General features: G+C 59.8%; 14 protein-coding genes across 14 annotated transcripts in view; 8 read left to right on the top strand and 6 right to left on the bottom strand.

The window, feature by feature from the left end:
* Positions 1 to 639: 639 nt before the first annotated feature.
* SDRG_12356 (hypothetical protein) lies at positions 640 to 1,818 on the top strand. Its single transcript, XM_008618427.1, has 4 exons — positions 640 to 1,071; positions 1,117 to 1,188; positions 1,239 to 1,322; positions 1,375 to 1,818. Exons 1-4 carry the CDS (start codon positions 661 to 663, stop codon positions 1,735 to 1,737), a joined length of 930 nt encoding a protein of 309 aa, XP_008616649.1. The 5' UTR covers positions 640 to 660; the 3' UTR covers positions 1,738 to 1,818.
* Positions 1,819 to 1,897: 79 nt separating this feature from the next.
* SDRG_12357 (hypothetical protein) lies at positions 1,898 to 3,418 on the top strand (the record flags this gene model as incomplete). Its single annotated transcript, XM_008618428.1, has 3 exons — positions 1,898 to 2,208; positions 2,251 to 2,878; positions 2,927 to 3,418. 3 exons carry the CDS (start codon positions 1,898 to 1,900, stop codon positions 3,416 to 3,418), a joined length of 1,431 nt encoding a protein of 476 aa, XP_008616650.1.
* Positions 3,419 to 3,430: 12 nt separating this feature from the next.
* On the bottom strand, positions 3,431 to 4,776 carry SDRG_12358 (hypothetical protein). The gene is made up of 7 exons (XM_008618429.1): positions 4,353 to 4,776; positions 4,172 to 4,300; positions 4,072 to 4,125; positions 3,963 to 4,017; positions 3,842 to 3,918; positions 3,702 to 3,787; positions 3,431 to 3,652 (listed from the first exon to the last, which is right to left on the bottom strand). The coding sequence occupies exons 1-7, from the start codon at positions 4,745 to 4,747 to the stop codon at positions 3,504 to 3,506; spliced, it is 945 nt and encodes a 314-aa protein (XP_008616651.1). The 5' UTR covers positions 4,748 to 4,776; the 3' UTR covers positions 3,431 to 3,503.
* Positions 4,777 to 5,521: 745 nt separating this feature from the next.
* On the bottom strand, positions 5,522 to 6,427 carry SDRG_12359 (hypothetical protein; the record flags this gene model as incomplete). The annotated part of the gene is made up of 1 exon (XM_008618430.1): positions 5,522 to 6,427. One exon carries the CDS (start codon positions 6,425 to 6,427, stop codon positions 5,522 to 5,524), a length of 906 nt encoding a protein of 301 aa, XP_008616652.1.
* A 654-nt stretch (positions 6,428 to 7,081) lies between these two features.
* On the top strand, positions 7,082 to 9,845 carry SDRG_12360 (hypothetical protein). Its single transcript, XM_008618431.1, has 2 exons — positions 7,082 to 7,210; positions 7,262 to 9,845. Exons 1-2 carry the CDS (start codon positions 7,145 to 7,147, stop codon positions 9,803 to 9,805), a joined length of 2,610 nt encoding a protein of 869 aa, XP_008616653.1. The 5' UTR covers positions 7,082 to 7,144; the 3' UTR covers positions 9,806 to 9,845.
* Positions 9,846 to 10,181: 336 nt separating this feature from the next.
* On the top strand, positions 10,182 to 11,149 carry SDRG_12361 (hypothetical protein). The gene has a single exon (XM_008618432.1). It carries the CDS (start codon positions 10,207 to 10,209, stop codon positions 11,110 to 11,112), a length of 906 nt encoding a protein of 301 aa, XP_008616654.1. The 5' UTR covers positions 10,182 to 10,206; the 3' UTR covers positions 11,113 to 11,149.
* A 233-nt stretch (positions 11,150 to 11,382) lies between these two features.
* SDRG_12362 (hypothetical protein) lies at positions 11,383 to 13,812 on the bottom strand (the record flags this gene model as incomplete). The annotated part of the gene is made up of 12 exons (XM_008618433.1): positions 13,525 to 13,812; positions 13,384 to 13,474; positions 13,201 to 13,337; positions 13,050 to 13,154; positions 12,879 to 13,004; positions 12,770 to 12,827; positions 12,592 to 12,726; positions 12,239 to 12,546; positions 12,106 to 12,187; positions 11,982 to 12,059; positions 11,719 to 11,927; positions 11,383 to 11,670 (listed from the first exon to the last, which is right to left on the bottom strand). Exons 1-12 carry the CDS (start codon positions 13,786 to 13,788, stop codon positions 11,383 to 11,385), a joined length of 1,881 nt encoding a protein of 626 aa, XP_008616655.1. The 5' UTR covers positions 13,789 to 13,812.
* Positions 13,813 to 14,260: 448 nt separating this feature from the next.
* Positions 14,261 to 16,667, bottom strand: SDRG_12363 (hypothetical protein; the record flags this gene model as incomplete). Its single annotated transcript, XM_008618434.1, has 3 exons — positions 14,261 to 14,838; positions 14,889 to 16,419; positions 16,465 to 16,667. The coding sequence occupies 3 exons, from the start codon at positions 16,665 to 16,667 to the stop codon at positions 14,332 to 14,334; spliced, it is 2,241 nt and encodes a 746-aa protein (XP_008616656.1). The 3' UTR covers positions 14,261 to 14,331.
* Positions 16,668 to 17,572: 905 nt separating this feature from the next.
* On the top strand, positions 17,573 to 18,005 carry SDRG_12364 (hypothetical protein; the record flags this gene model as incomplete). Its single annotated transcript, XM_008618435.1, has 1 exon — positions 17,573 to 18,005. Exon 1 carries the CDS (start codon positions 17,592 to 17,594, stop codon positions 18,003 to 18,005), a length of 414 nt encoding a protein of 137 aa, XP_008616657.1. The 5' UTR covers positions 17,573 to 17,591.
* Positions 18,006 to 18,279: 274 nt separating this feature from the next.
* Positions 18,280 to 19,616, top strand: SDRG_12365 (hypothetical protein; the record flags this gene model as incomplete). The annotated part of the gene is made up of 1 exon (XM_008618436.1): positions 18,280 to 19,616. A coding segment is annotated over one exon (1,291 nt), but the record flags the coding sequence as incomplete, so codon positions are not given.
* Positions 19,617 to 19,824: 208 nt separating this feature from the next.
* On the bottom strand, positions 19,825 to 22,243 carry SDRG_12366 (hypothetical protein; the record flags this gene model as incomplete). Its single annotated transcript, XM_008618437.1, has 3 exons — positions 19,825 to 20,469; positions 20,519 to 21,764; positions 21,821 to 22,243. 3 exons carry the CDS (start codon positions 22,241 to 22,243, stop codon positions 19,961 to 19,963), a joined length of 2,178 nt encoding a protein of 725 aa, XP_008616659.1. The 3' UTR covers positions 19,825 to 19,960.
* Positions 22,244 to 22,511: 268 nt separating this feature from the next.
* On the bottom strand, positions 22,512 to 24,685 carry SDRG_12367 (hypothetical protein). The gene is made up of 8 exons (XM_008618438.1): positions 24,335 to 24,685; positions 24,132 to 24,278; positions 23,885 to 24,081; positions 23,349 to 23,833; positions 23,228 to 23,298; positions 22,954 to 23,178; positions 22,741 to 22,906; positions 22,512 to 22,681 (listed from the first exon to the last, which is right to left on the bottom strand). The coding sequence occupies exons 1-8, from the start codon at positions 24,662 to 24,664 to the stop codon at positions 22,572 to 22,574; spliced, it is 1,731 nt and encodes a 576-aa protein (XP_008616660.1). The 5' UTR covers positions 24,665 to 24,685; the 3' UTR covers positions 22,512 to 22,571.
* A 471-nt stretch (positions 24,686 to 25,156) lies between these two features.
* SDRG_12368 (hypothetical protein) lies at positions 25,157 to 26,955 on the top strand (the record flags this gene model as incomplete). Its single annotated transcript, XM_008618439.1, has 1 exon — positions 25,157 to 26,955. One exon carries the CDS (start codon positions 25,157 to 25,159, stop codon positions 26,918 to 26,920), a length of 1,764 nt encoding a protein of 587 aa, XP_008616661.1. The 3' UTR covers positions 26,921 to 26,955.
* A 443-nt stretch (positions 26,956 to 27,398) lies between these two features.
* Positions 27,399 to 27,858, top strand: part of SDRG_12369 (hypothetical protein) — a gene marked incomplete at both ends in the record, with an annotated part of 902 nt that continues 442 nt past the window's right edge. The window contains one exon of the mRNA XM_008618440.1: positions 27,399 to 27,848. Within this exon, the coding sequence (XP_008616662.1) occupies positions 27,399 to 27,848 (450 nt within the window). The remainder of the gene's footprint in view (positions 27,849 to 27,858) is intronic.

The raw sequence follows: 27,858 nt of genomic DNA on the forward strand, positions 1-27,858 counted from the left end.
TACAAGCTCATGACGTGGCACGCTGCGATACCAGTACCCGTTTCATTTTGGGTTCCGAGATTGCATTTTTGCGCCGAAAGCATAATTACGCTTTGGTTGCACCAAGAGGGTGGACATCCGCGTAGGACAACTCGTGCATGTATTGTCAACCAACGCGCTGCAATCTGGGCCGGCCCTCGGTGGACGTTGGCCACCCATCGCTGCCTGCGGACGATCTGCAAGATACAATCACAGCGCCCCGTGCGATAATCCCTTCGTAGTGCCTCCCACTGTGCCCTTTCGAATATGCTTCCGAGTCGTCTTCACGTGCGGTCCGACTCGTGTAGCGCGTGATAAGGAGCGACCTTGCACACCGCGGGGTGCCTGTCTATCGCATTTGGAACTTGGATTCTGACAAGTTGTCTTGGGAAAGCAGTGAGATGCTGTACTACACCGGGACAAGAGGACACTTGACCGCAACTCGTCCCATTCCAGTCAACCGCTGGATTCCGGCTTGGATCGCTTTCGCTGGTCACGCCACGCCGGCGTTACGGCATTTGATTGGTGGATATTCTCTATTGTATATCTTATCTGAATAAAAATCACTTGGCTTTCGTATGCCTCAAAATATTTTTATGCACGGCGGAAGTGATTGGACCAGCCGTGGTGCAATTTCCTACGATGGCACCGCCGACCAAGCCCACCAAGCCGGCCAAGAAGGCCAAGCAGGTCAAGCCGCTCGCGGTCGCGCCGGGCAGCAACTGGCAAAAGCTCAAGGCCGCCGTCGCCAAGCCGGCCTCCAACAAGCCCAAGAAGCACGACCTCGCGCCCGCGCCCAAGGCCAGAAAGGTCAAGGCGGCGCCCAGCGTCGACTGGATCGACACGAGCCTCATCGTGGCGATGGATTGCGAAATGGTCGGCGTCGGCTCGGACGGCAAGCGCAGTGTGCTCGCTCGCTGCAGTATCGTCGACTTTGAGGGCAACGTCGTCTACGACGAGCACGTCAAGCCGCTCGAGCGCGTCACCGACTTTCGCACGCACGTCAGTGGCATCCGCGCCAAGTCGCTGCGTGACGCGCTTCCGTTCGAGCAGGTCCGGTTGGCGATATAGTGCTGCTAACCACGTCAATGTCTCTAGTGCCAGAAGGACGTGGCCGCCATCTTTGACGGCAAGATCGTCGTCGGTCATGCCATCCGCAACGATATGCAGGTCGACACATCGCGCTCAGAGACAATGGACTTACAAATTACGTTTTGTAGGCGCTCATGCTCACCCACCCCAAGGGTCAGATCCGGGACACGACCAAGTACCGGCCGTACATGCGCCGCAAGGTCAACGGCACGGTACTGCATCTCGCTTTGTGTATACGCATCGTCTCACATGTGCTCCTATCAGAAACTGTACCCCAAGGCGCTCAAGCACCTCGCCGAAGAAGTGCTGCACAAGACGATCCAGACGGGCGAGCACGACTCGGTCGAAGATGCGCGCATCACGCTCGAGCTCTACAAGCGCGCGATGGGTCCGTGGGAGAAAGCCATCAAAGCCAGCAAGGCGCCGGGCCTCCTCGTGGGTCAGCAGCCGCCCAAGCTCCACCCCAAGACAAAGGCGGTCATCTCCGACACGCCCGCGACCGTCGACTCGGACGAAGACGAGTTTGACGCTGCGATCCGCAACATGGAGCAAGGTCGTGTCAAGGCCACGAAAGGCTTTGCGATTCCTGACGCCAAGCAGCTGTCGCTGGCCGAGTACGACGAATAACTCGACGTCAATCGATAGATATACATCACCACGTATCCTAATCTTGTCGGCCGGGGGTTGTCCACCGCCGACTGTCTTTCCGTCGACTTGAATTTTTTGAGATGCGGCCGTTGGACGATGCCTCGTCGCTCGCTGTCGTCGTCACAACGCATTTCACGAGATGGTGCCCACCCACATTGAGCTCGACGCGCCCGACGGCTACAACCACACGGTGACGCCCAAGGTCCTTCCCGACGTGACGTCGCCCCGCACGACGCCACCGCTGCCGGGCTGCAGCGTGGCCTTTCTGTTTCTCCTCGCAGCCCCCAAGATGGCCATGAACATGGCGTGGGCCGCGCAGTGGGCTGCGTTTGGTCCGCTTCTCGAGACGATGGTGCCCAGCTGGGCCGTGCAGCTCATCCAGATTGTCGGGCCCATGACCGGGCTCCTCGTCGCGCCGACCGTCGGCGTGCTCAGCGACGCGTGCACGAGGTACACAACTGCGATTCTCGGTCTTTTCTCAATACCATGTAGCGGCTACGGGCGTCGGCGGCCGTTCCTTTTGTTTGGCGCGATCACCAGCGCGCTCTGCTGGCTGCTCATGATGTTTGCCCGCGAGATTGGTGTCGCCCTCGGTGACGCCGGCACGCACCAGCCGATGACGGCGCTTGTCACGATCGTCTGCTACGTGTGGATGGACATGTCGGTCAACATCACCCAGACCCCGGTCAACCTCATCGTCGCCGACTTTGCGGGGCCGCGCCAAGTGCTCGCGGCGTCGATCGGCCAAGGCTACGCGATCGCCGGCTCGTTTTGCGTCTCGGGCTACATCTTGGCGTTTGGCCCGGCCCACGAGTCGATCCACGCTTTTCTCGGTATGCTCATCGGCGTCATGCTGCTCACGGTGCTGCCCGTGTGCCTCTTTGCCAAGGAGACGCCGCTGTCGCTGCCCGACGCCCCCATTGCACGCTGCACCCGCGTCCTCCATGCGTTTGGCGCGGTCTACACGGGCCTCAAGACGCTGCCGCGGGACTTGGTCGCATTTTGCGTCTGCTTCTTGCTCGTGCAGTACGGCTACACGGCTTACAACGGGGCCAAAGGCCAGTTTTTCGGGCTTGTGGTCTTGGACGGCGACGCCAGCGGTGCCAACGCCTGCGGCAGCGTACGCATGACCTTGAATCTCTCGCTTGTCTGATGCAGGATTGCGTAGAGCTGTTCGCTGAAGCAAGATGCGTACAACCGAGGCGTCGCGCTCGCGGGCGGCGTCACCGACACGCTCTTCAACGTTGTCGGCCTGCTCTACATGGTGCTGCTGCCGTATCTGGTCGCTGCCGCCGGCGCCAAGTGGGTGCTGACGCTCTCGATGCTGCCCCAGGCGCTCCTCATCGTCATGGCGTTCTCCAAAATGGTGACGCTCAACGTGGTCCTCGTCGTCCTCTGCGCGATCACGCAGAACGCGCTCTTTGCGATGCAAATCCCAGTCATTCTCCACGTCGTTGGCCACGGCGAAGACAACAAGCTCGGTTTGTACGCCGGCGCCTTCAACTCGGCCAACTGCGCCGGGCAGCTGCTCAACTTTGCCGCCGCGTCGGCGCTCGTGCAGACATCGATGGGCCACGCCCTCCCGGTGCTCGTTGGCGGCGTCGTCAGCCTCGCGGCCGTCGTCGTCGCGGCTGTCGCCCTCGAAATGCCAGGCATGTAGTCGCTGTCTGCTCTAAATCTTGTGGAATTGCATTTGGCGCTTGCAATGAAGTCGAGAGGTATAGACACACGAGTACTTGGGGTAGTTAGTCGTCGTCTTCGCTCAGTTGTCGGGGGCGAGGGACGCCGAGGTCGTCGTCGCCGTTGTAAAATGTTGTCAGGTCGACGTCCGGCTCGACCACGAGCTCAATCGACTCGAGGCGCGCCCGCTGCGTCGCTTCGGCGTCGTCCGACACTAGATTCGCATGAGAATGAATGGTCTCAGAGGGCTGGCAGCGTCGTACGGTGTGTGGGCGCGTGGCCCTGGTATGTCATGAGCGCTTGGTACGTCTTGAGATCCTTCTCAAACGCATCTCCGAGAGCCCTTCGCCTGCGAGAACGTATGAGTCGTCGTCTCGGGGACCATGAGGAGGACGCAACGCACCGCTCTTCCTGGCGCTGGCGCATGCGAGCTTCCTTTTGCACCAAAAGCGTGTGCTCGTGCTGTTCTAGCTCGGTTTGCTACACGTCTACTGGTGGTGCGACGTTCCGCAAGCGCCTCCTACCTGCTGCGACGCAAAGTGGGCATTCGCAAGCGTCAAGTGGTCTTCGGTGCACGTCCTACGCGTCGCGTGGGTGAGTGCCAGCGGCATACAGCGGATGCGAGGATGCTACATGAGGTGCTGCTCGGCGTCCTCGAACGCGAGGACGAGCGCTTGAATCGTGTTGCTACACACGTCAGCATGAGCTGTGGATGGTCAACGATCGAGCCTACCGAATCGAGCGCACGTCGTCAGCGATCTGCGTGAGGCTGCCAAAGTTGTGCTGAATGTACAATGCGCTGTGCGCTTCTTCGGCAACCCGACGGCGGGTTGCAGCGAGCTTGGTGGATAAGTGCTCGCCGCTAGATGCGCCGGCTAGATGAGCGTCATGGATGGTCGAGACGGCGCCTGTACCTTTCCAAGAGCGCTTTGTGGCCCGTGTGGACTTGTTCTTGGCGGTACGCGAGCGCGGCAAAGAACGGGCCGCCCACGACGTCGTCGGCGTCCTTGGCCCCGAGCGGCGGCGGCGCGCTCTGCACGACGGGGGCGACGACGACCTGCGCCGTCGCGGACGCCACGGCAGTTATCTTCTCCGATGCCGAGTTGACGCTCGAGTGCATGCGGTTGTTGATGTCGATGGACGCGTTGTTGACGGTCGTGATCGTAGCCGTGGCCACGGCGCCGAGGCGCTCGGACGCGGTGCTGAGGTTCACAGCCATGCGCTGGTTCATGTCCACAGCGTGGCCCTCGACCTGCGACTTGAGCTGCTTGGAGCTTTCGAGCACGCGGAGCTTGAGGTTGTCCAGCATGCTACGTCGGTCGCCGTCCCAACTGCCACCCTTCGAAATGAAAAATGCTAGAAAAACACTTTTTTAATTCTTTTTAAATATTATCTCATCGCATTTTCTGCCGGTATCTTGCGCGCCGCTCGCCATTCTCGCAGCATTGGTCAGTGCTGTGACCGCGTTGTACGCAGGTGCATTAGCCTTGGCCGTGTGTACTAGCGAGCAACATACACTGGGGGCACGCTGGCCACCGACGCACTGGAATGTCTCTGCGTGGTACCGCTGGGCGGGAACTCAGTCCCGTGCGCCACCTGAAACGCCAGCTTTGTCGAGATCCGGAGTCACAATTGCAGACAATAAATATTGGAAAAATTGAATTGTGCACTTTGGACAGATTGGGGTGTCGTTGACACACCACGTTATCAACTGGCTTGGGTGATGGATCGCTCGGAGCTCTGGGTTCCCGTTTCCAACCATCGCATTTGATGACCGAAAAAAGTACCGAGTCACACACTACCCGTCACAACTCCGAGTCACGCAATTCATCACACCTGGGGCCATCGAGTCAGCACCAAATGTATCACCTACAGTCTGGCCGTCCACGTGGTGCCAACTAGATGACGCATTCTGCATGAGACTTCACCCACAGTTGCGCAAGGTGATTCTTTGGACAATTGTCATGGTCGCTTTCATAAGGTCTGTCAGTGCGAGGATCGATCCGCGGACCGAATGCATTGCCCAACCACCAGGTGCCGACGACCGAAAATCAAGTTATCCTGTGTACTAGTAGTACTGGAACTACTTTGGCGAGAAGTCGTACAAGCTGAGCGTCGAGATCGCGCCAGCGGCGCTCAGCGCAGAAATGTCAGTGCGCAGTGGCGACGACGTGCCGAGACTGAGGTCGATCCACGTGCCGGACAGCACCTCCCACGTCGGACAAGTCGAGACGCCTTCCGTGCTGCACACAATCGTCGACGCTGGGGTGAGCCCGCAGAGGCGGTTGTCGAAAAAGCCAATCGCGACCTTGGTGAACTGCGGACCACCAATGGCCGACCACTCACCGACGACAACACTCGTGTCGTTCCTGGCGTAGCTCGCGTAAAAGAGGCTGCCGCTCGCAGTGACGCCAACGATACTGTCGTCCGAAAGCGCGAGCTGCGTCAGCGTCAGACCGCCATCGCTCACAGCCTGCAACGCCAGCGCGCCTGATGTCACGAGACCGCACTGGAGCCCACCAGTCGTCGGGACGATGCAGACGCTGGCCTCTTGCGTTGCGAGAGCCGTCAGCGGTGGCACAGTCGTGCACGGATACGCTGGATCGACGTTGAACTCGTGGACGCAGAGGCGGTCTGGACTCGCAATGTGCGACACGAGCGACGAGAGCGCGCCGGCAAAGTGGAGGATCGGGCCGTCGAGGTGCATTGGCATGTTGTAAATGCTCTGGGAGTCGGCGCCGGTGGCACCGCCGGCGCATGACTGGTACTTGTCCGTGGCGAGTAGCGTGTGCGGGGGCTGCACCGACGTCGTGAGCACGTCTCGCAAGACCCGGGGGCTCGGAGGCGCCCAGTTTGTCGCACACGTTGGCGCTGGGGTCGGGCTCGCAGTCGGCGCTGGAGTTGGGGCGACTGTCGGCATGTCGCCGCAGGCTGAGTGACTGGTGACGACGCCAAAAGCCGCCGTGAGAAAGCTAGCAACGCGGTACATGGAAGCAAATTGGCGACTGAGCATTGATGGTTGAGAACAGTAGATATTGAAGTAGCGCAGCAACGACTGAACAGTGAGCGCGTCGAAGTGTGCAGTGGCTGAAATCTCGTCTCCTTCTCCTGCCTCCTGTCGTGCTCGCTTGACTGCGCCAACGATACCGTTTAATCCCAAAGGACATAGCACGCAACCAATCAGAAGCTCGCAGAACAACCAACGAGGCATCAAGTGCAGCAACGAGCACCAGCCCTGTTCAATGAGACGCAGGCGATTTCTGGACAACCGCGTGCAATTTGTTAACGTGGAGAATGAGAAGCTTAGTATGGTGTGTCCAGCTTCTCTGGCGACTTGGTGCATCTCCCCTACCCCTGGGTTCAACTCGCAGCTCGCGGCCGAGATACCGGATTCGTGCTGCGAGCTCTGTGGTCACAGCTTGGAGCTGGAAACGCGGTACTAGTATTTTTTTGACGCGTGGAGAACTTTCTAGAGGCGACTCAGCGTACGACGAGTCATTTCGAACCCGACTCACGTCGCTGTACGTAGGATGGCAAATGCCAAATCGTCTCTTGCCTAGTGGTATCGAGGCAGGTATCCACTACTACGAAGGTACTTTCCAGGTAATACTTACCTTTGTGTGTCAAATGCGGTGAGAATCGTAGCTCGTCGAAGAAACGCACGTTATCTTTAGCCACGGGTGTGCACTTTCTTACACGGTTGGCCATGCGCATCGCGGCGATTCGCCCACAGCGCCCGTCGCTCGCGACGGCCCTCCACGCGCCTCTCAAGGTGAGCTACAGTACCTTCTGTGACTACGCTGATACAACACTCGTATTCCAGGCGGTCGGCAAGTTCAAGGCCATCATTGCCACCGAGCTATTGCACCTCGCCAAGCTCGAGAAGCTCCTGAATGCAACGTGCGCGTGGAAAGCCGAGCTGCTGCGGCCGCCCACCGCGCCGCGCATCCGGATTCAAGTCATGCCGAAAGGGCGCCTCTTTGGTGTCCTCGCGGTCTACTACGTCGTCACGGTTGCGCTCGTTTTTACGATCGTCCTTGACCGCACGGCCAGTACGTTTGCGACGCCGCCATTGACGGGCGTCTCGACCGCGCTCCTCGAAGTGTCGCCGACGACGGAGACGATTCGTCTCGACATCAGGTCGAGCTCGTTGGCTTACCTCGATATGATTCTCCTCAACGCAACGGGCCTTGGCACCATCTCCATCTATGCGTTCCCCGACACACCGTCGCAGACCCAAGTGGTTCCGTTCGAGAGTCTTTCGTGGTCGCCCAGCAGCAACCAGTCGATTGTGTCGGCGCCCTTCCCAATCGCGTACCGCGTTTTGTACAAGCTCAAGGTGGACCTCTACAGCAGCGTGTTGCTCAACGTCTCGCTCACCGACGGAGCTCCTTTCACCATATTTGCCTCGACGGGGTACACGACGCCGTACATGATGACGCTCGTCGGCTCGCTCTTGACAGTCATCAACATTTCGTGCGGCATCTACTTTCACATGCGCATTCGAACGTTTGCGATCCCGGGGCAGACGCTACCGCAATGGGACTGGGTCCAGCTCCATCTTTTGGCGCTTCTGCTGTGGATCTGTGTCCCGTACGAGATTGCCGTCTTCAAGGCCGTCACACAAGGCGTCACGGTCGCTTATGTGTTTCGTCAAATGGTGTTTTGGCTGCGGCTTTTCGGCAAGAACGGGTGTCGGCTCGCGGTGCTGCTCTTCTGCGACGGCATGGCAACGACAAAGCCGCGTCGCGCGCCGAGCTTCTACACCAAGAAGGTAATCGCCGTCGTGGCCCTCACCGCTGTCCAAGGTGCGAGCCAAAGCGTGTCGTCGCCGTCGCTTGTCTACCCGCTCTTGTATGTCTATACGTGGCTTGAGTTCGTGGTCCAATGCGTCATGGTGCTTTGGCTCGCGTACCGCCGAGGCCAGCGCGTGCGTCGCCAGCCGTACCGCAGCGCGACGTTCGAGTACACGACGTACGGCGTCATGTTCTTCTTGGTGTTTCAGTTTGCGATTGCATCGGCGTATAGTCTCATTCGCCTCTTGGTCGTCGCAGGCATGAGAAGTGCGACCGATACTAGCGACATTGTGCCGGATGCGCAGCAACAGATTCTGCTCGCCGGTCTGATTCGCGACCAAATGTTCGCATGGATCGTCCTCAAATGCTACATCCCACTGCCGCCTTCGTCCAGCGTCGTCGATGAAACCTCGACGGCGTTCTCGCTCACGGAAGCGTCGTCGCCGTCGCCATCGGTCTTTTGCCTCGAGACGGCGGTGACGATGCTCAACCTCTCCGTAGCGAGTTACTACACCTCCCACTTGCACCGCCACCACTCCCCCTCGTCGTGCGGGCACCTCGGCAAGGACATTCCGGACCTCGACGTCTTGGACTGTACGCTCCTCGCTGCCTTTCACGACCCCGCGACCGACACGAATGGCATGCTAGTCTACGAGGAGCGCAAGCAACGCTACGTGCTCGCGTTCCGGGGCACCGGTAGCATCAAGAACGCAGCGACGGACCTCAGATCGCGCCAGATGCGGCTTCCCGGTACGCTCTACACGTCCGAGCGGATCCGGAAGCACAACAAGGGCAAAGGCGTCCGGCACTTTGTGCACGTGCACTCGGGCTTTTACCACGCGTACGCAACGCTGGAGCGGCATCTGCATGCGGCGATCGGCAAGATTCCGGACGACAGCGTCGTCATCTGCACGGGCCACAGCCTCGGCGGCGCCCTCGCGACGATCGCCGCCATGGAGTTGGCGCTCAAGCGGCCGTCGCTGCGCGTCGCCATGTACAACTACGGCAGCCCCCGCGTCGGCAACCATGCGTTCCAGGAGCTCTTCAACGCGACGATGCCGGCCTTCCGCGTCATCAACGACGGCGACATTGTCACGCAGTATCCCAAGCGAGATTACACCAACGTCGACCTCGACGGCGTTTGCGTCTACAAGCACGTCGGTGTTGAAATCACGCTGCTCTGCGGCGGCAACGCCATTCGAGGGATTATCGTCCGACCTACGATCGTCGACCGGTTTGTCGTCTTGGCGCACCGCAACAGCCTCGCGAGCCACAGCCTCGAAAACTATCGCAATAGCTTCCGATCGCTCATGGTCGCCGGCACCGATCGCCTCGGCGCCTCGCTTGGCAGCTGCGACGCATCGCGCGAAGCAAGCTTTGAGACCGAAGACAAGATCAAGGACAAGGAGGACGAGGAGCAACAGCGCAAGGCGACGACGATGCACGACATCCACCTCGAGCTCTCGACAAATGCCACGGCAGAATCGACCGCTGCAGACGCAATTACCGCAGACACGACCGCCGCACACACGACCACTGCAGACACGACCACTACCCTTTGGACTATGTAGCTAGCATGTAGCGAATGGCCTTGGACTATCATTTCTTTGCGGGTATCGTGGCATTGCGGCGTGGCTGGATTTATAGAAGAGCGTCAGAGAAGCCAATCAAATGCCATGAAAAATCGAGCACACCAATCCGAGACCAGCCTACTAGCACCTTACTAATACCACGACGTGTCGCTTCCTGACCGACCGATGCTCCGCATATCGTCCGACAAGTGCGAGTGCACACCGTCGCTGCAAGCGGTAATGGCTCACTCCTCGCTGGATCACTTGCTTGCAGGTTGTCGGCAGCTCTATGGCGTGGACGCTTTTGACTGGTCAAAATGAAAAACAAATTCACCAATGGCCTTTGACCATAGCCGTTGCACGACCGGTTTCGATGCGCATTTGCACAACCGTAGAGTGGCATGAGCGACGACGAGCCGACGACGCCGACGACGCGCCGCCTCACGCGCAGCATGACCAAGGCTGGCGTCACGGACGACTCGGCGCCATCGCCCAAGAAGGCCAAGAAGGCTGCCAAGGCGCCGGCCAAGCCCATGCCCAAGCTGCTCTACGGCCAAATCGACCCGATTGCACAAGAGACGCTCGCCGCCAAAGGCAAGACGTCACTGTCGCTGATGCTGGGTGCTGACGGAGCCCGCGTTGACGCGTCGCTGGCGCTCGTGGACATTGCCAAGAACATGGACAAGTACTACCTCCTGCAGGCAATCCACGCCGAGCCCGACGTCGCGTTCTACGTATTTGCGCGCTGGGGCCGGACCGGGACCGCGGGCCAGAGCAAGCTTGAGGGTCCCTTTGCGACCAGCGAGGAAGCCCAAGCCGAGTTTGACAAGAAGTTTCTTGAAAAGACGGGCCAAGCGTGGGCCACACGGTCGGCGTTCGAGGTCCAAGCCGACAAGTACGACCTTCTGCATGTCGACTATGGCGCCAAGAACGGCGGTCTCTGGGAGTACTACATGAACGACCACGTCGACGGCAAGGCCACGGGCTGGTACGCCTACACGGACGAGGGCGTGAACCAGACCGAGATGCTCTGGTCGACGTTCCAGTCCAACCAAGCGTACAACCGGCGCATCGTGGCGTCGGGCTATTTCTCCTACATGGTCGACCTCCAAAACATGACGCAAATGAACATTTCGAGCAACAAGACGCGCCACATTCGTCGGACCTTCAACGGTATCATCACAGCATCCGCCGCTGCGCAGTCGCTCCCGACCGAGACCGTTGCGCCACCTGCTCAAGAAGACGACGACAACGATAGCGACAACGATAACGACAACGAGGACGACAACGAGGACGACGAAGCGTAGCCTCATATGAGTAGAAATGTAATGACGCATACTGCCATGTCTTTGTGTCGAAGAAAGCAGTTGCCAGCACACATGCAGTGAAGACAGCATCGAGGTGTTACCAGTGATGCGTACCCCAACACAAAGGCAACCTCCAGCTTGCACCAATGTTGTCGTCGTGTACATTTTTGTTCAGCGTGTACATTGGACAAGTCGTCTGCGAACGCCTCCCGCGTGATCGAAATCGAGTGCCTCGTTCGTCCGACCCACGCTAGAACTATAGAACTAGTACTAGTACGTGCTATCGATGGTCTCCGAGTTGTCGAGGAAGAGCATGAAGAGCCGGTTGAGCGGCCCGAGCTCGCCGTAGAAGATGTGTTGCAGCGCCGGCGTCAGCTCCTTGTGGGCGCGCACCTGCGACATCATTTTGGAGTCGATCACGTGACTCCGCTGCAAGTTGGCTGCGATGGCCTTGGCTGCTTGCACGCGCGTGGCCCACGCGTCAATAGCCGCTGTGCGCCGAAACTCAGCAAGCAGCGACGCAAACAGCGGTCCCTCGACGACCCGCTGCACGTGCACCTGCACACGAGCAACTATATGAGTGGCAACTCTAGTACACGACGGCACCTTGATCGAGAGGCGGAGGGTCGCGTAGCGGTCGACAAGGACGGCGCGCAGAGCGGTCTTGAGCGCCTCTTCTTCCAGCAGCTGCAAAGGCTTGACGCGCTGACGCGGCTTGCGCGGCTTGTTCCGTCCAGCAGGCGACGAACCTCGAGCGACGGGAGATGAGCCTCGAGCGACAGGTGAAGAGCCTCGAGCGGCGACCGGTGACACGCCTGTAGCAGCCGCAATCATGAAAAGCTGGTTTACAGAGCATGACATCCTCGTACCTCGGGACGATGGCCGTCGACCAAGCTGCGGCAAGCGACCACGTGCCTTTGAGAGCGCGTCGTTCGTCACGGGGGCGTCTACAAGACGTGAGCCGGCGTCAAGAGACACCGCATTCACACCCACCTAGATTCACCGCCACGTCCACGGATGGCGCCACCGGGGGCAACGGCGCGGGTAGCACCACTGGCGATGGAGCGAGGCTCGCCTACGATACGCATACCTCGTCCGCGACAAGAAAGGCATGAACACAGCCCACGTGCAGTGCGTCCATGTCGGTCAGGAGGAGCGACACGGCGTCTTCGAACGCGGCGACCGACGCAAATACCTCTGTTTTGCTGGATGTAGGTGTTCCCGCGAGCGTGCGCTGCACTTTCTCTCGAAGGCGCTCGCAGGCCGTCATCGTAGACACGTACAGCGTCCAGACCTTGCGGTACGCGTCGGTGGTGACATCGGGGCTTAACGTGGCGGCCACATATGCGTACTGCAACGTGGTCACAATGAGTTCTTCAAGCACCAGCGTGCCGCGCACGTAGATGCGTGGGTCCGACGTCCCCAGCGCCGCGCCTACATGTCTCGTAAGAAGCTACGGTTCTGGGCCAAAATGATGACCGAGCAAGAGCCCGTAGACCGCAGCGACGGCCGTATTCGGGTGCTGGAACGGCGCGAGATTTGTGGTGGCGTCGAGAATCGAGTCGGTCGTCGCCAGCAAATGCCACACGATCGCCATCGTCGTGATGCTGTGCGCTACGTCGCATGTGAACCCGTTGCGTGAGCAGGAACAAAGTACCATTCGGGGCAGGCATGTGGACTTCGATGGGCAGCGTCTGCGGCAGTTGCCGCACCACCTACCTTACGCACATCGCATCGCCGAGACAAGAAGGGTGTTGGCGACGCACTCGGTCCACGGCAGGGCAGAGCGGCGACGACACCCAGTACTCGGAGCCCACGCCGTCTGGTACGTACGGATGCGTCATGCACACGGTCCGCGGCGCGCCTTGAAGCAAGCCCAGATACAAGAGAACCTACGTGTCCATTCAGAATGCGACAGAGCAGAACGCGGATCGTACGAGGTAGCGCACAACGTCGAGCGTCTCGACTGATGCATCTGTCGCGCGGCAGACGTCGAGGGCCACACGCAGCGCGAGGCGTGGGTGCATGACGTGCATGGCCGCCTTTCCAACGAGATAAGATCGTATTCAATAGCCTTTCGAATCGTACCGCCGCCAAGCAGCGAGGGAGGCAGTCGTCGACGGGCACGGCCTCTGAGCTTGGCGGCCGTCCGCTCTGGAGGCATGCCATGGCCTTGGCGGCGTACACGCTGCGCTTGCGCGAGAGCACACCGCAGTCCCAAATCCCTACGCACTACGATATACGCCTTCGATAGAGACACGCGCCGTCTACCGTCGTGGTGCCACGTCAGCACGCTCGCTGCGACGCTGGCGGCGCTCAGCTGCGTCGAGAGGCCGCTCGAAACGGTGCACAGGAGCATGCTCTAGCATAGTACTATCGTAGAGGCAGCTCGTCAAATGGGCAAAGACGTACGCCGTGGTAGCCCCACCCCACGTAGGACGCGATCTCGTTGGCCTGCGCGGCGCCGTCATAGAGGACGCCGAGGAAGAGACTCGAGACAAAGCGATCCCGTGATGTCGGTCGCTCGACGCAGAGTTCTTTGGCAAAGCCAAGCGAGCTCTCGACCTCGGCGGTCAGCATGCGCCCGCGCTCTTCCTGCTGATTGTACGCTGCCAGCGCTGCCACGTAGTCGGCCTCATTACTGAGCGCGACGAGACTGGCGCGGCGCGACGCCATGGGTTCGGTTTCACACCGTTGGGCTTGGATACGACCATCATCGTTCAGGCATGGGAGTTATTGTCTTTTGGATCCTGAGATCAGACTTTTTGCGAATCGACATCACCATCTATCTATCTTCTATTTATCTATCTTCTATCTATCTATATCTATCTATATATCTATCCATCGATGAGGTCGTTCTTGAGCGACAGCCCGTGTGGTCACGTTGTTCACGCTGCGAGACCTCCGACTCGAATTGCTCCATGTCCCATCATCTTTATATATATGAACGTGTTTCGCGTTATCTTCATTATGACACAAAGACTTCGCATACGTAGCGCTACGCCTGAATGCGTGGGAGTTGGCACCAGCACTTGGTCGTTGGGAGTGAGCTGCGCACGGAGAGATCCATCCCGTGGTGGACCCCACTCGCCGAGTCATATCCCATCATCTTTGTCGAGCAAATTTCCCTCTGGCAATTCACAACTTTTGGCCAACCAAAAACAAAACCATACTAGTACGTGTTAAATAACGCCAAATGACGTGGCGGTCGCCCTCTCTCTATTTGTACTTGTCCGAGATCCGCTCGAGCGTCGTCAGAATCGACTCCATCTCGTCGGCGGGGTTGACAGCGTGGTGGAGCTCTTTGAGCTTGAGCGGCTCTTGGTTGCCAGCGGTGGTGACGACCACGGACGGCGCCTTCGTGCGCAGGAGCGGGCTCGGTGCCCTGCGCGCTTCCAGCGTCGCAATGTACGCGTTGCGGTCGCGCAGCTGCATTTCCATGTGCTCGCGGTCCCTCTTCATGCGCTTGTACTTGCTCAGCTGGCTCTGGTACTGCCGCTGGAGGGTCTCAATCTCAGCCACGAGCTCCTTTGTGTGCGTCTCGACGACCCGCTGCATGTGCTGGAGCTGGGCTTCGTGGCCCGCACTGCCCTGCGCCATCGCCGACTGCACTTTGACGCGGAGCGACTCGTTCTCCTTCTTGAGCACATGATGCATCGACCGCGCGTCCCGGTACTTTTGTTCAAGCGCCTTGTACCCTTCTCGGTCGGCTTCGTACTTTTGAATCTATAAGTAGAGGTGAGACATGAGTGGTGGCTAGGGTTAGAGTGATGTACCTTGAGCTTGGCCGCTTGCACCATGGCGCGCATCGCAACAAGGTCTGTTCGGTCCTTCTTACTCTCGGCGAGCACGTCCGCAAGCCGCTTGTCGAGCGTCGACGTCTGCTCCGCCGCGCGCTGCTGCCGCTCCACGAGAGCGCGCAGCTTGAGTTCACTCGACTTGCGCTTGGCGACTTCAGCCTCCAGGCGCTGGATGGTCGATGATTGCTCGTCCACTTGTGTCGTGAGCCGCGGCAGATCCGCGGCCGCCGCTTTCTGCAACATCAGCGCCGCGTTTTGCGCCTGCAACGCCTCGAACTTGGCGACCACCGCCGCATGGGTCGCCTGCAACGACGCCAGTTGCGACGCCGCATCGCTCGCTGCCGCCAATTGCTGCTCGTTCGTGCGCAGTTGCGTCTGAAGTTCGTGCACTTGTTGCTGCCACACCGCCTTGAGTTCGACTTGGCGCTCGAGGCGCGCGCACTCGGCACGAAGCGACTCTGTTTCGGCGCGTGCCGCCGCGAGCGCATCTTCGTCGCGGAAGAGCTCTTGGAACCCAACGTCCAAGTGGTGGTCGAGGAAGCCACGGCACTGCTGCAACTGCGCCAAGTCGTCTTGGGCAGTGGCGATCTCCTTTGTGAGCCGCGCGACCGTCGCTTCGAGCTGCTGGTTGGTGTGCACTAGCGCTGCATGCTTGCGGCTCTGGTCCTCGAGCTTGGCGTTGAGCGTAAAGATGCTGCGGTCCTTCTCCGCGATGGTCCGCGTGCTCTCGGCGAGCTGCGACTGCAGCGACGACGTGCGCTGCAAGAGGGTGTCCTTGTCGGCCTTGAACTGCGCTTCCAGGCGCGACTGGATCAGGCGCACTTCGTCGCGCAGCGTCTTGACAAGAATGGATTGCCCGGACGCGCTCGTGGCGGCGTGGGCCTGCTTGAGCCGCAGCGTCATCGACTCGAGCTGCTTGGTCGCGTCGTCGTACTTGGTCTTCCAGTTGGCTGCGTCGTTGGCCGAGGCAGCGCACGCGGTCGCGACAGCATCGTGCTCGGCACGGAGCGTCTCGAGCTGTGTGTGGAGGGACTCGAGAAGCGACTCTTTCGAGCGAATGGTGTCCTGCGCGGCTGCGAGGTCATTCGAGAGCTTCGACGTCGTCGTCGCGGTTGACACTTGTGCCGATGACGCCGTCGTGCGCAGCTCGCTGACGAGGTCATCTTTGGCCACGAGCTCCGTCTCGTACTCGCGCTTGAGCTCGCGGTTTGCGTGCACTTGGGCTTCGCACTCGGCCTGGAGCGTCGCGATCTGGCGCTTCCAGGTCTCTTCCTTCTGCTTGTAGCCTGTCTCGAGCGACTCGATCGCAGCGCTAAAGCCCTCGATGCTGTTGGCCGCGTCCTGAATCTGCACTTCGAGCTCACAGTTGTGCACTTGGAGCTCGCGCTTCTCGCGGCGGAGGCGCTCGACCTCGTCCATGAAGTCGTTGCGAGACGCCGACGCGCCGAGGGCCTTGGGCGGCGTCTGGAACGTCGAGCCGTTCGCAGCCTGCTGTTCACCGAGTAGCCTACAGACAAGGCCATGAGGCGAAGACTGGCGAGGACGCGAATACCTTCGGAGGCGGTCCATCTCGGCGGCCTGCTGCACCTCGCGCTGGCGCAGGACGTGGAGCTGCTTGGCGAGCATGTCGATCTGGGCCTTCTCAGGGGATGGAGAGACAGGAGACCGCGCCGGCGACGCCGACTCGGCCGTCGGCGGCGTCACGTACGACGGACTGCCAGGTCGCCGCGTCGTCCGCTGTGGCGTGGCGTACATCGTGTAAAACCAAAAATCGCTTGGGTTAAATTCATTCAAATCGTGAGCCCGTCATGGCGCTTTCAATAAAAAACAAAACATTTGACTTGACATTAGTATTAAACATAGAATCGTTGAATTGTACGACGCGTTTTGGAGGGAGATGGCGGGGTAAAAGAGGGCGCCAATATCGTCGTCGCTGATTGGCTGTAACGATGACACGGGCACGTTTGATTGGTCGCCGCTTTTCGTTTGGCGCGCGCACCAGTCAGCGCCTGGGAGACGCCGTCAACGGCCTTACGCCACCTTGCCCGTCAGCGCTGAAGGCAACACTAAAGACTTAACGACTATGAACTGCCACACAGTGCACTAGGGCTATGGTTCGATATGTGTACATATTGTCTGCGTGTGGACCGGTGGACGTAACTGTCGAAAGGCAGGTGGTCGCGTCCCGCGCTCTGGCTTGTGATCCAAGCAGAGGTGAGAACATGCAGCATTCACAGTCCTTGGTCTGGTTCTTGGTGCTTCAAATAGGGTATACTTAGTATCCGAATCGCAATAAGAGCCCCGGCGCCTTCGTGCGACCAGCGCGCGGGAAGATACTTAGTACGGACTAGGCTCAGACCTGTTGCATACCATAGTTGTATGATGGCATGGAGGTGGCGATACAAGGTCCGCCAGTACAAATGCATTCTTGTACCACCGAGCTCGCAGACAAGCGCTAACTTAGTAGACAAATGAGAATGGAAGATTTCGCAGTGGCATGGAAGATCTCAGCTCGCCCTGCCGCCCAAATCATCGATTCGCGCGCGACGAAAAATCCAACGTGATTGGCCAATATCCCGCACAGAGATCGTAAGAGATACCTATTTTCATCCAATCATATCGTCATCCGCGATGCCTTTCGCCAAATCACAACCCGTTCTCCTAAACGAGCTTTCGGCGATGTGGCGGATCGTCCAGCTGGTGCTGCCAGCGTACGACGCGACCATGGATCTGCTTCGCCAAGCGATGACGGTGACCGAGTGCTTGCGCGACGACTTGTCGTTTGATCGTCTGCAGCAAGTCGGTGCAGTCTCGGTCGACGCCTTAGAGCCACCGATCGATTCGACGTCGCGCTCGAGCTTCAACGTGGCCGACCCGCCTGTCTGCACCAGCCGCATGAGCGCGTACAAATTTGAGACCGGCGTGTCAAGGTACGACGACGGCGATTGCTATGCCAAGAGCATCTTGTCGGTCGCGTGGCACCCAGCGTGCGACGTGCCCATCGACGTCACGCCGCACCTCCAAGAACGCGAGGTCGACGACTTCCTTGCCACAATTCGCGGTCATCAATGCACGGCCATGACAGCTACATGAATGTCCCGTTCCCGTCGTGCGCGGTCGTATGTTGGCCCAAGCTATTCGGACTTGCAACTGCACTGCATGCCTAACGCAGGACGCCCATGACGACACGAAGGGCGCTCTGCGACTCGGACTCAGCGTCCATCGGCTGCTTTTCGGGACCGTTGCGACCTGTGTGCAACAAGCAAAATCTTAGCCCCAGTCACCTGCGCGCCTTGACCTGGTGCTGCCACGTTGCATTATCCGGATGTTTACGGATACGACAATCGGCCGCAGTTGGCACTTTCAAGATGGCCACCACCATTCCCATGGCCACCGCGGTCGGAGGCAGCCACGAACTCTTGGCAGCCATCGCCAACTACGTACCCAGTGCTACGGCCTTGCGTGCGCTCTTGGAAGCGCTGCCACCCGACTTCTTCAGCGACACGCGGGTCGGCAGCCTCCGCAACCCGTGGCCCGGCGTCCTCTGTCTCCTCCAGCATCCGCAACTAGACCCAAGCACGCTCTGGCCAACGCTGCAATTCAAGGCTGTCGCAGCTGTGTTGGACCCGCAGGGCAAACGCAATGTGTGGTTGTGCCCGGAGCTTCGGCCGCTCTGGGCCGCGGGCGTTGACGTGACCATGGAGTCCATGGACGCGCGCCAAGTCGACGGCCTTTGCAAAGCGCAGCCACGCCTGCTTGACGCTGATATCATGTGCTCGCTGACGCCCATGACGGTCAACATCGCTAGCGGCGTCTGGACCAGCTGTACGCTCTCTCTTTCGTTATCTAAAAGCCAAGATGACATCCTGCGCATGGCGTCCATCCTGGCGTCCACGCCGTCACTACGCCGCGTCACGCTCGACCTCTCGCAGATTGCGTATGCTCGCGTCATGGAGTGTGAGGAGCACGGGGAAGTGTACCGGTCCTACGGCGCTCCACTGCCTGCCGATCTCGAGCCACACGTGTGGGCTGCCCTCGCAGCATCACAAGCCGTCGATGTCACCTTCCTCGGCGGCAACCTCTTGGCGACACCCAACGGCATTGCATCGGCAATCCAATGGCTTGCGTCTTGTCGTATCCGGTGTCTCTGCCTTGCTGACGTTAACGTCGAGGTCAACGGCGTCGGTGCCCTCATGACGGCCATGCGCAACTGCACCACGCTCTCGCACCTCGAGCTCAGCTACGATCACACGCTTCTACCGGCGCTCTTATCCATGTCGCTGCCACGTCATGTGCGCCGTCTGCGCTTGTTTGTGAGCGAGCCGCATTCCCCCGACTCGATCTGCCACCGGATCACGACACTTTCAGTGCCCTGCGGCGTCGCTCAGTTTTTAGCCTCGGCCATTGCGGCCTCTGCCTTGACCTTCTTGTCCATCGACGTCGACGGCTGTGGCGACGAGAGTACCGCTGCAATTTTGTCAATGGTGCTGACGCAACTGCCGGACCTCGCACACTTGGAATTGGTCCGCTTTCGAAGAGGCCCGCAGGTCAAGCTCGTGCTGGAAGCGGGCGCGGCTCGGCTCGCAGCGCTCGCTTCCGTGCGGTTCCACGAGCTCGCAGAAGACATTTTCGACACGTATGGCGCGTCCGACTACTAGCGTAATGCCATCAGTCGTCTTTGTATATTGCATTTGGTATTTTTAATCATTATTGCCAAGGTGCCTTGGTCGAATTGCTACCAAAGACAGTGACAGACGAGCATCATCATCACCCTGGCGCATTTGAGCTTTGGTGCCCGGTCACCGGTGGGGCGCTCGCACATGCCTCCTTCGCACCGACGAAGATACGCCGTTGGATATCCAATCGGGCGTTCTTTCCGAAGGTCCAACGACTGCGAAGGTCGGCTCAAGGAGGGTCCAGCATATTGTTAATACACTGTTTACGGACATTCGATTTGGTGCAGTGCGTCATCCACGAGTCGCCACGTCAGATCTCTCACAGGGCGTCAAAAGCAGAATAGCATGGTCATGTGCATTTCAAGTGTCAACTTAAGCGTTTTCGACGCCAAATGCGTACTCGAGCGTGCCCTCGGAGGCTTCGAGGTGCACGGCGCACGCCAAAATGCTCTTGTCCGTCGACGGCATCAGCGGGAGGAACCGGACGGCTTGCTTGGCCTCGACCTGCGACGGGCCGGTCGCCACCACGTGCTCCTTGTCGCCGTTGAGGTCGTACTCGACCCAGAGGATGACGGCGTTCATGACAACGTCCTTGTTTGTAATGGGCTCGGTCCATCGGTTGGTATACGACTCGATGCGCTCCGAAAAGCGCAGTGGCAGCACTTCAAAGGGTGCTGTCGCCGGCGTGTACGGGTACATGTACGTCGGGAACGGGAAGTCCCGGCGGAGGTACCCACCCTGGAGCGCATCAAACGCGGTGTGGTCAAAGCCACTGACGCTCGCGACCTGCCCAAAGCACTCGTGGAGGTGCTCGAACGCAACGCCCATGGCCATGACACGGCCGACGCGCGGCACAATCGCCGCGTTTTGCGACAACAAGTCTAGTAAACATAGACAATATTGTCCACGAACGCACCCAATCAGACATACCGTGGACGGCCGACCGGCGGTACCAAAAGTTGAGGCCTTGCCAGATCGGGAGGTTTTGCATCGCATAGTAGAAGGGTTCGCCGACGAGCACATCGACGGGCGCCGCCGTGTGCAAGTGCTCGTGCAAAAGACCCTTGACGCCCGAGTGGAGGATCGTGATGGCGTCGCTCAGGTCGTTGCCGCCCACGAGCTGCTGGAAGATGCGCGATGACACTTCCTTGGACTCGATCGACGTGACCGACGACGATGTGCTCGCCGACACAAGGGCGCAGATCGACCCGTCGCTAATGTCGAGGACGTTGGAGGTCGGTGTCGTCACCGCAGCGATGGCCTCGCGGTACGCCGCCGTGCGCGCACGATTGTTGAGCATGCTCAGCCGCTCGGCGTTGCAGATGAGGTGCAGTCCGCACACGCACGGTGGCACGTCGTGGTCGACCTTGAGCTTCTTGGGCGGCGAGAGCGGGGCGTGGACTTGGAACCAGACGCGGAGAGAATCGTGGAGCGTCACGAGGCTGAGCACATCGCCTGGCGACACGCGGCGCTGCGCAGCCAACGGGAACGCCACGGGCACCCAGTGGTCTTGCCACTTTTGCACGCCCGGCACCGTCGAGTACGTCACACCGTCGCCCAAGTCGACCGTCCAGCACATGACGACGGCGTCCAGTGACCCTTCGCGCGTAATTGCGACGCTGGTGAGGGCGTCGGTTGTGATCGAAGCGGCGACCGGCGCGTGGCGCGTAAAGTCGAGCGTGAGCACATCCACCGAGTCGGACAAGTCGATCGGCGCGAGATGGTCGTTGGTCGTGTGCAGCGGCAGCGCGACGCGGCCGCCCGTGCACGTCCACGCTACGTCGTTGCGGGCGAGGCGGACGGTCTCCGACAGGCGTGTGCCCGCCACCGAGTTCATGCGGAAGAGTGCTTCGCTCTGCACAAGCTTGGCGTGGACCGTTGCGAGGCGCGGGATGATCACGGGATCGTCGCGCACGAGGAGGTGTTCGCGCGCGTGCTGGAGCGTCGGCAAGATGCCTTCGCCGAGGAGGAGCGAGTCAAAGAGCTCGGACACGAGCATGTCGGCGCGGACCGGCATGTCCTCGGGAATGCGCAGGTCCGTCGACCGCTTGGGCAGCACTGTGATGATCGACTCGAAGCCGTTGTCGGCCGTGACACTGGACGCGATCTCGGCCATCGTCTCAAACATCTCGCACGCGTACACGTGGGCGGCGCCGTGCTTGGCCGCCAGCATGGCCTAATGATACATGCGTCGTGAGGACGACGATGAGACGTAAGGATTCGGTCTCGTACGAGGAGGCCTGTGCCCGTGCCAATGTCGAGCACGATCGGCGCGCGCTGGTGCTTGGCCGTAAAGGCGGCGATGCCATGGCGAATGCCATGCTCGTAGGCTGCGTTGCGATCGGCATCGCGGAGCATCGAGGTCATCTGGCTCATGGACACGACGTTCTTGTACGTCTCGGCGGCGTCCTCTTCCTCGACCCACATGAGGCCGCCGGCCTCCGGGTTCAAGCGCGACGCGAGCACGACGCTGGACGACCCCTCGATGAGCTCGCCGCTGTCTTCGTCCACATACGAGTAGGGCATGCTCGTGACGATGGTCTCTTCCGCGCTCGCCGTGTCGAGGATGTCCTCGAGGTTGGGCGCCGCTGCGTCGTCCGCCTTGAAGTCCTCGCCGACGACCGCGCCGCTGTACTTGTCCGCGCCGTTGTACATCTCAAAAAATGAAAAATCATTGGCCGAGTCAGTTTGTCCCAGTTTGCACTTTGGGACAAATTATTGCAAACTGGGTTCATGCTAATGGAACAAACCCGCGCGCAGGAAATAAAATTATTTCCTGTGCGCGGTTTCCCACCCCGACATTTAATGTCGGGGTGGGAAAGGTTTGCCCCAGTTTGCACTTGGGACAAACGATGATTGCCCATCGCAGCTCATCGCACCCGATCTTGACTACTGGTTGCGATGTCGCAGCAATGGAAAACACTCGACTTCTGCACAGCTCGACTACTAGTGTTCATTAGAGGTACAGGCTCTGTCGTTCGCTCTACTTGGTGTACGTCCGGCGGCCACCAAACTTGGCCTGGATCGCAGTCGAGACCACGTCATGGAGGCGCGTCTCGAGGTCGTCCGACCACATTTCGTTGGCCGGGTGGTCTACAGGCGCATCACATAACTCAGTTGTCTGCGATTCAACAAGCGTTGGATGGTCGTACCGCGCAGCTGCTGCAAAAGCGCCGGCTCGTCGGCGTCGAGCGTCGCCATCACATGCCGGACAACGTCCCACACCGGCACGGGGTTCGGCAGACGCAAGATGAACTGGTTGGCAATGATGTACGCGCCAACAACGATCGCCGCGTCGTCTTCACGCTGGAACGGGCGCTATTCGTCCAAGCGCTAAGAAATGAGTTTTGCAATGGGATGCGTACTTGGTTGAAAAATTGCTGCACGAGCTCGCGCGAGTCGAGGACGTCTTGGTCTTCGGGCTCGGTTTCGAGGCCAAAGCCCTTCGCCAGCGTCACATTGCCGTGGACGACGTGGCCGTCAATGATCGTCGCGCGGATGTGCTGCATGCACTTCCACAGCGCCGCCTTCTGGAACGGCGGGCCTCGGACTGACGCGCCGGGCGCCAAGCAGTCGATCGGCGGGTACACCTACACGAGCCCTATCGTTAGCGCCTGGAGCGATTTGTCATGGGCTTACGCGACGGAGGTTGAGGCCCGAGTCGAGGGACACGTGGTCGTCGACCATCGACAAGAGCGACTCTTGAAAGGCTACGCCGTAGGTGTTGTAGTTTACAGCATCTCCATGTGACGGACGGTACCGCTCGCAACGTCTTCTTTGCCCGGCGTGTCAGCCAGCACAATCGAAGAGAGCGACGTGTCCCCGCGCTTGGCCGAGAACTGCGTCGAGCGCTCCATCAAATTGGCGTGGCCGCTAAAGCTCGTGCGCGCGGCTTTCGGCAGCTTGATGGCCTGGATGAGACTCTCGACCACCATCGTGTGGGCCGACAGGTCGTCGTAGACGACAATGGCCTTTTGGCCGTCGCGGAGCCAGCTCTCGGCGATCGTGCAGCCCGCAAAGGGCGCGAGGTACTGCATGATGAGCGGCTGGCGGTCGTCGGCGGCGACAAGCGTCGTGTACTGGAGCGCGTCGAGGTCGCGGAGGAGCTGCACGATCTGGTTGACGCGCGCCGGGCTCTTGCCGACGGCCACGTACACAAAGCGGGGCATCTCCGAGAGGTTTGTGGCGTGTTTCTTGATCTGCTGGGCAATCATATCGATGACAAGCCGCGTCTTGCCGCTGCCACTACACACACGCCACCACGATGGGCAACTCTACGCATATTGTCGAGTCTACCGCGGCCCGAGCACGGCAAAACGCTGGCCAAAGGCAAGCGGGTGGAGGCAGTCGATGACATGGATGCCCGTTTCCCACGGGTGCTTGAGCAGTCCGCGCTCCATCATGGTCGGAATCGCAGCGCGCATGCACGTGTGCGTGACAGCAGCGTCGACGGGTCCCTTGTTGTCCATGGACTTGCCGAGCGGGTCGATCACCTACGGCATGTGCATGTGATGCAAGGCGATTGAACAAAGCGCTGTCGTACGCGGCCGAGAAGCCCATCGCCCACGGGGATGCGGAGGTTGTTGTCGGCGAGCTCCACGTGCATGCCAAGCGAGAGCTGGCTCGCATCGCCAAAGACAGCAATACGCGCGCGCTTCTTGGCCAAGTCGAGAACGATCCCTTGCCCGACCTAGGACAAGCGCGATGGCATCCAGATAGACGTACTAGTGGAGGAAGACGACGTACCAACTGACCATCTTCGTCAAAGATGTGGACCGTGGAGTTGAGCGACGCGTGCTTGAGGCCTGAGACGACGCCGACGCCTTGGGTCAGCGCTAAGAGGAGGCCCGACTCGGCGAGTTCGTCGCCTTCGCGCATGATGGCCTCTTCGAGCTGGATCTCGACGGCCGACTTTGCTTCAAGCGAGCTGCGAGCGATCTTGAGGAGCGCATCCTCTTCTGCCTGGGTGTAGCCATAGGACGAAGACGTCGAGAAGCCGCGGAGCATGCGCGCCGGCGAGCGCGTCGCCCGGCGCGCCATGGCGCCGACGGACAGTGTCACAGCCTTGCGTAGCATCTCGTGTGTGGTGCTCGTGGTGATTGGCTCGTGGCTGCAAATCCGGATTCCACCGGATACGCGTCATGGTTGTCTGAATTCGCTTAGCCAAGTACAGGCACAAGAGCGCGCTTTTGTGGAGGCCCATCAGAGGCCATGCGTGTGCTGCATGCACAGGTAAGGAGGTCAAGAGCATATTCAAACCGGGACTGACATTGTATTTGTTGGCATAGTTCGTGCACCGGAATGCTAGAAGAAGCGCAATGCACACGCTGACGAGTCGAGACCTTGGGCGGTTTGCGTTTGCGCCGCCGTCATCCGGAAATCGGCACCAATAACCGGATATCGCACGTGTGCAAAGGCCTTTGGAGTGGGCACAAGAGCTTTCTGATGCTTGCACTGAGTCATTCCACAGCCATTATGTTCAAGTACTTAGGCAAGAGCTTCTCAGCGCCCTCCTCACAACCAACAACAACCCTGCCTTTGAGACCAATCGGAGATCGAATATGAGTGATGGTCTTTGGAAGGGCAAGAGTGGTGGTACCAACGGCCTGTCATCGCTCGTGTCGGATCGCATTTTCAAAGATTGACCATGGCCGCCAAACCCAAGCCACTACGCTTGTGAAGGCGCCGCCCGCCAAGCGCTCGACGCGCAGCAGCGCCACCAACGTCTCGCCTGCATCGGCTGCCCCGGCGCCCGAAACCAAGCCGACCCGCAAGGCCAAGACGACCAAGACAGCAACCAAGGCCAAGGCGGCGACAGCATCGACCAAGGCGACGCCCGAGACACCCGAAACCACGTTGACGCCTGCCGCCATCAAGGAAGAGGAAGACTTTCAGCGCAAGCTTGACGACCACTACAGCACGCGCTACGGCAGCGGAGCCATCGTCGTCGGTGCCCACGACGTCATGCTCAACCAGGTCGAAATCAAGGCGACGACGTCCAAGAACAAGTTTTACCGCCTCCAGCTACTTTCGTACCCTGGCACGGAGCGCTACGATGTCTGGACGCGCTGGGGTCGCGTCGGAGAGGACGGCGACTACATGCTCTTGGCCAAAGGCGCGTCGTGGGACCTCGGTACGGCGACTGCGGCCTTTGAGAAAAAGTTCAAAGACAAAACCAAGAACGTGTGGGCCAACCGCGCGAGCTTTGGGCCCAAGAAGGGCAGCTACGAGATCATCGAGCTGGACGCCAAGGCGACCGCGGCGACCACCACGGGCAGTGTGGGCAGTGACACGGCACCGTCATCACTGCCACTCCCCACGCAGCACCTTTTGCGCATGATCTTTGACACCAACATGTTCAAGGACGCCTTGTCGCAAATGAATCTGGACCCGGCGCGCATGCCGCTCGGCACATTGAGCGCGTCGCAAATCGCAAAGGGCGTCGCGATCCTCGAGAGTCTCCAAGCGCGCACGGATGGGTCGATCGCCGAGCTCTCGTCCAAGTTTTACCAGCTCATTCCACACGCCTTCAGTCGGTCGTCGATCCCACCGCTGCTCAAGTCGCCCGACCAGATCGCGGCCAAGTTTGAGATGCTCTCGACGCTGCACGACATTGTCGTGGCCCAAGACGTCCAGAAAGCAGCGTCCGCGTCTGCGCCAACAACGGCCGTGAACCAAATCGACCTCAACTACGCCGAGCTCCACGCCGACATTAGCCTCGTCGACGCAGCCAGCCCCGAGCACGCGACGCTGCTCGAGTACATTGCGCAGACGCGGGGCGGCAACGGCATGGACGTGGCGGGTATCTGGGCCGTCAAGCGGTCCACGGAGGACGCTCGGTTTGCGCCGTTCCAAGACGTCGACAACCACCGCCTCTTGTGGCACGGCACCAACGTCGCTGTCGTCGCAGCGATCCTCAAGTCGGGTCTGCGCATCATGCCGTCGTCGGGCGGGCGTGTCGGCAAGGGCATCTACCTCGCCAACATGCTCGCCAAGTCCCGCTCGTACGTCTCGCCGGCCAACTACAATGGCGAGCGTCTCGGCTGCGTCTTCCTCGTCGAAGCTGCGCTCGGCCGCATGCACGAGATCACGCAGGATGACTCGTCCTTGAAGCGCGCGCCGGACGGCTTCGACTCGGTCTTGGCCAAGGGCAATGTGCACCCGGACCCGGCATATGACCGGACGCTCGACTTTGACGGACGCGCTGTCACCGTCAACTGCGGTCCGCAAGTCCAGTCGGAAGTGTCGTCGTCGTCGTTTTATCACGACGAATACCTCGTGTACCGAGAGGAGCAGCAGCGCCTTCGGTATATTGTCACATTTAAAATGTAATTTATCGGCTTGTCAAGTCGAATTTTGTACTAGAACAACGCGCCTGAATCGTCGCGGACGCTGTTCAAGCGACTCGAATGTATATAGTGTTAAAACCGAAACTGCCTCGTATTACTCGACTCGGATAAAGCGTGTGTCTGTTGATGAAGACGGTCGAGGGAAGAAGCCATGAAGCGGCTTGCATACGCCAGTGATAACGTTGATTTTGCCCACGCGGCGGCGCATCATCAGGCGCTGCATCGCCGTGGCGCAGATTGCGTCCAGCCGCTAATTCGTCGTTTCCAACAGTCTGTTTAAAACAGTCCACCGCCTTCCATACAACTACCGAGATCAAATGCGTTCTGTACACGATGATCGCAACAGGTGTTTCCGGCGTGCGACCAAATTACCCGCCGAGACTGGCGACCACGTGGCTTCACTCTGCGCCTTTTCTTCTTCGATTTGCTTTGCAAAGATCACTTTTCAACATCCTCTCTGCATGACGCAAGCGCCGCCGATGCACCGCTACTCGCTGCCGTCCTCGGGCCACCGCTTGGACCGGACCCGTGTCGACATCCTGCGCGCGGCCGTGCGGGTCACGGACGACTTGCCCAAGCCCTGCCGCGCCAACACGTTCTTTGTCATGAAGGTCTACGACGGCTCCGACTACCATATCATCGAGCAGAGCTGGTCGGCCTTTCGGGAGCTCAAAGCGAATTTGCTCGCGGCGCTCGCCAAAGGCCACAAGTGCGGGAACGGACCGCTCTGCGGCCAGCTCCACGGGCACCTGAAGCGCAACTTTGACCGGCCAAAGAGCGCGAATCTGCGCATGTGGCTCCAGCTGCGTCTACGCCCGCACAAGGAGGTGGCGACAGCCCTCTTTCTTCAGCATTTTCAAGACCTTTTGGACACGCTTCTGGTCGTGCTGCGCCAGGACACGATCGACTGCGTCGCCTTTG

The sequence above is a fragment of the Saprolegnia diclina genome (assembly GCF_000281045.1).
Source record: "Saprolegnia diclina VS20 unplaced genomic scaffold supercont1.49, whole genome shotgun sequence".
Lineage (NCBI taxonomy): Eukaryota > Oomycota > Saprolegniomycetes > Saprolegniales > Saprolegniaceae > Saprolegnia > Saprolegnia diclina.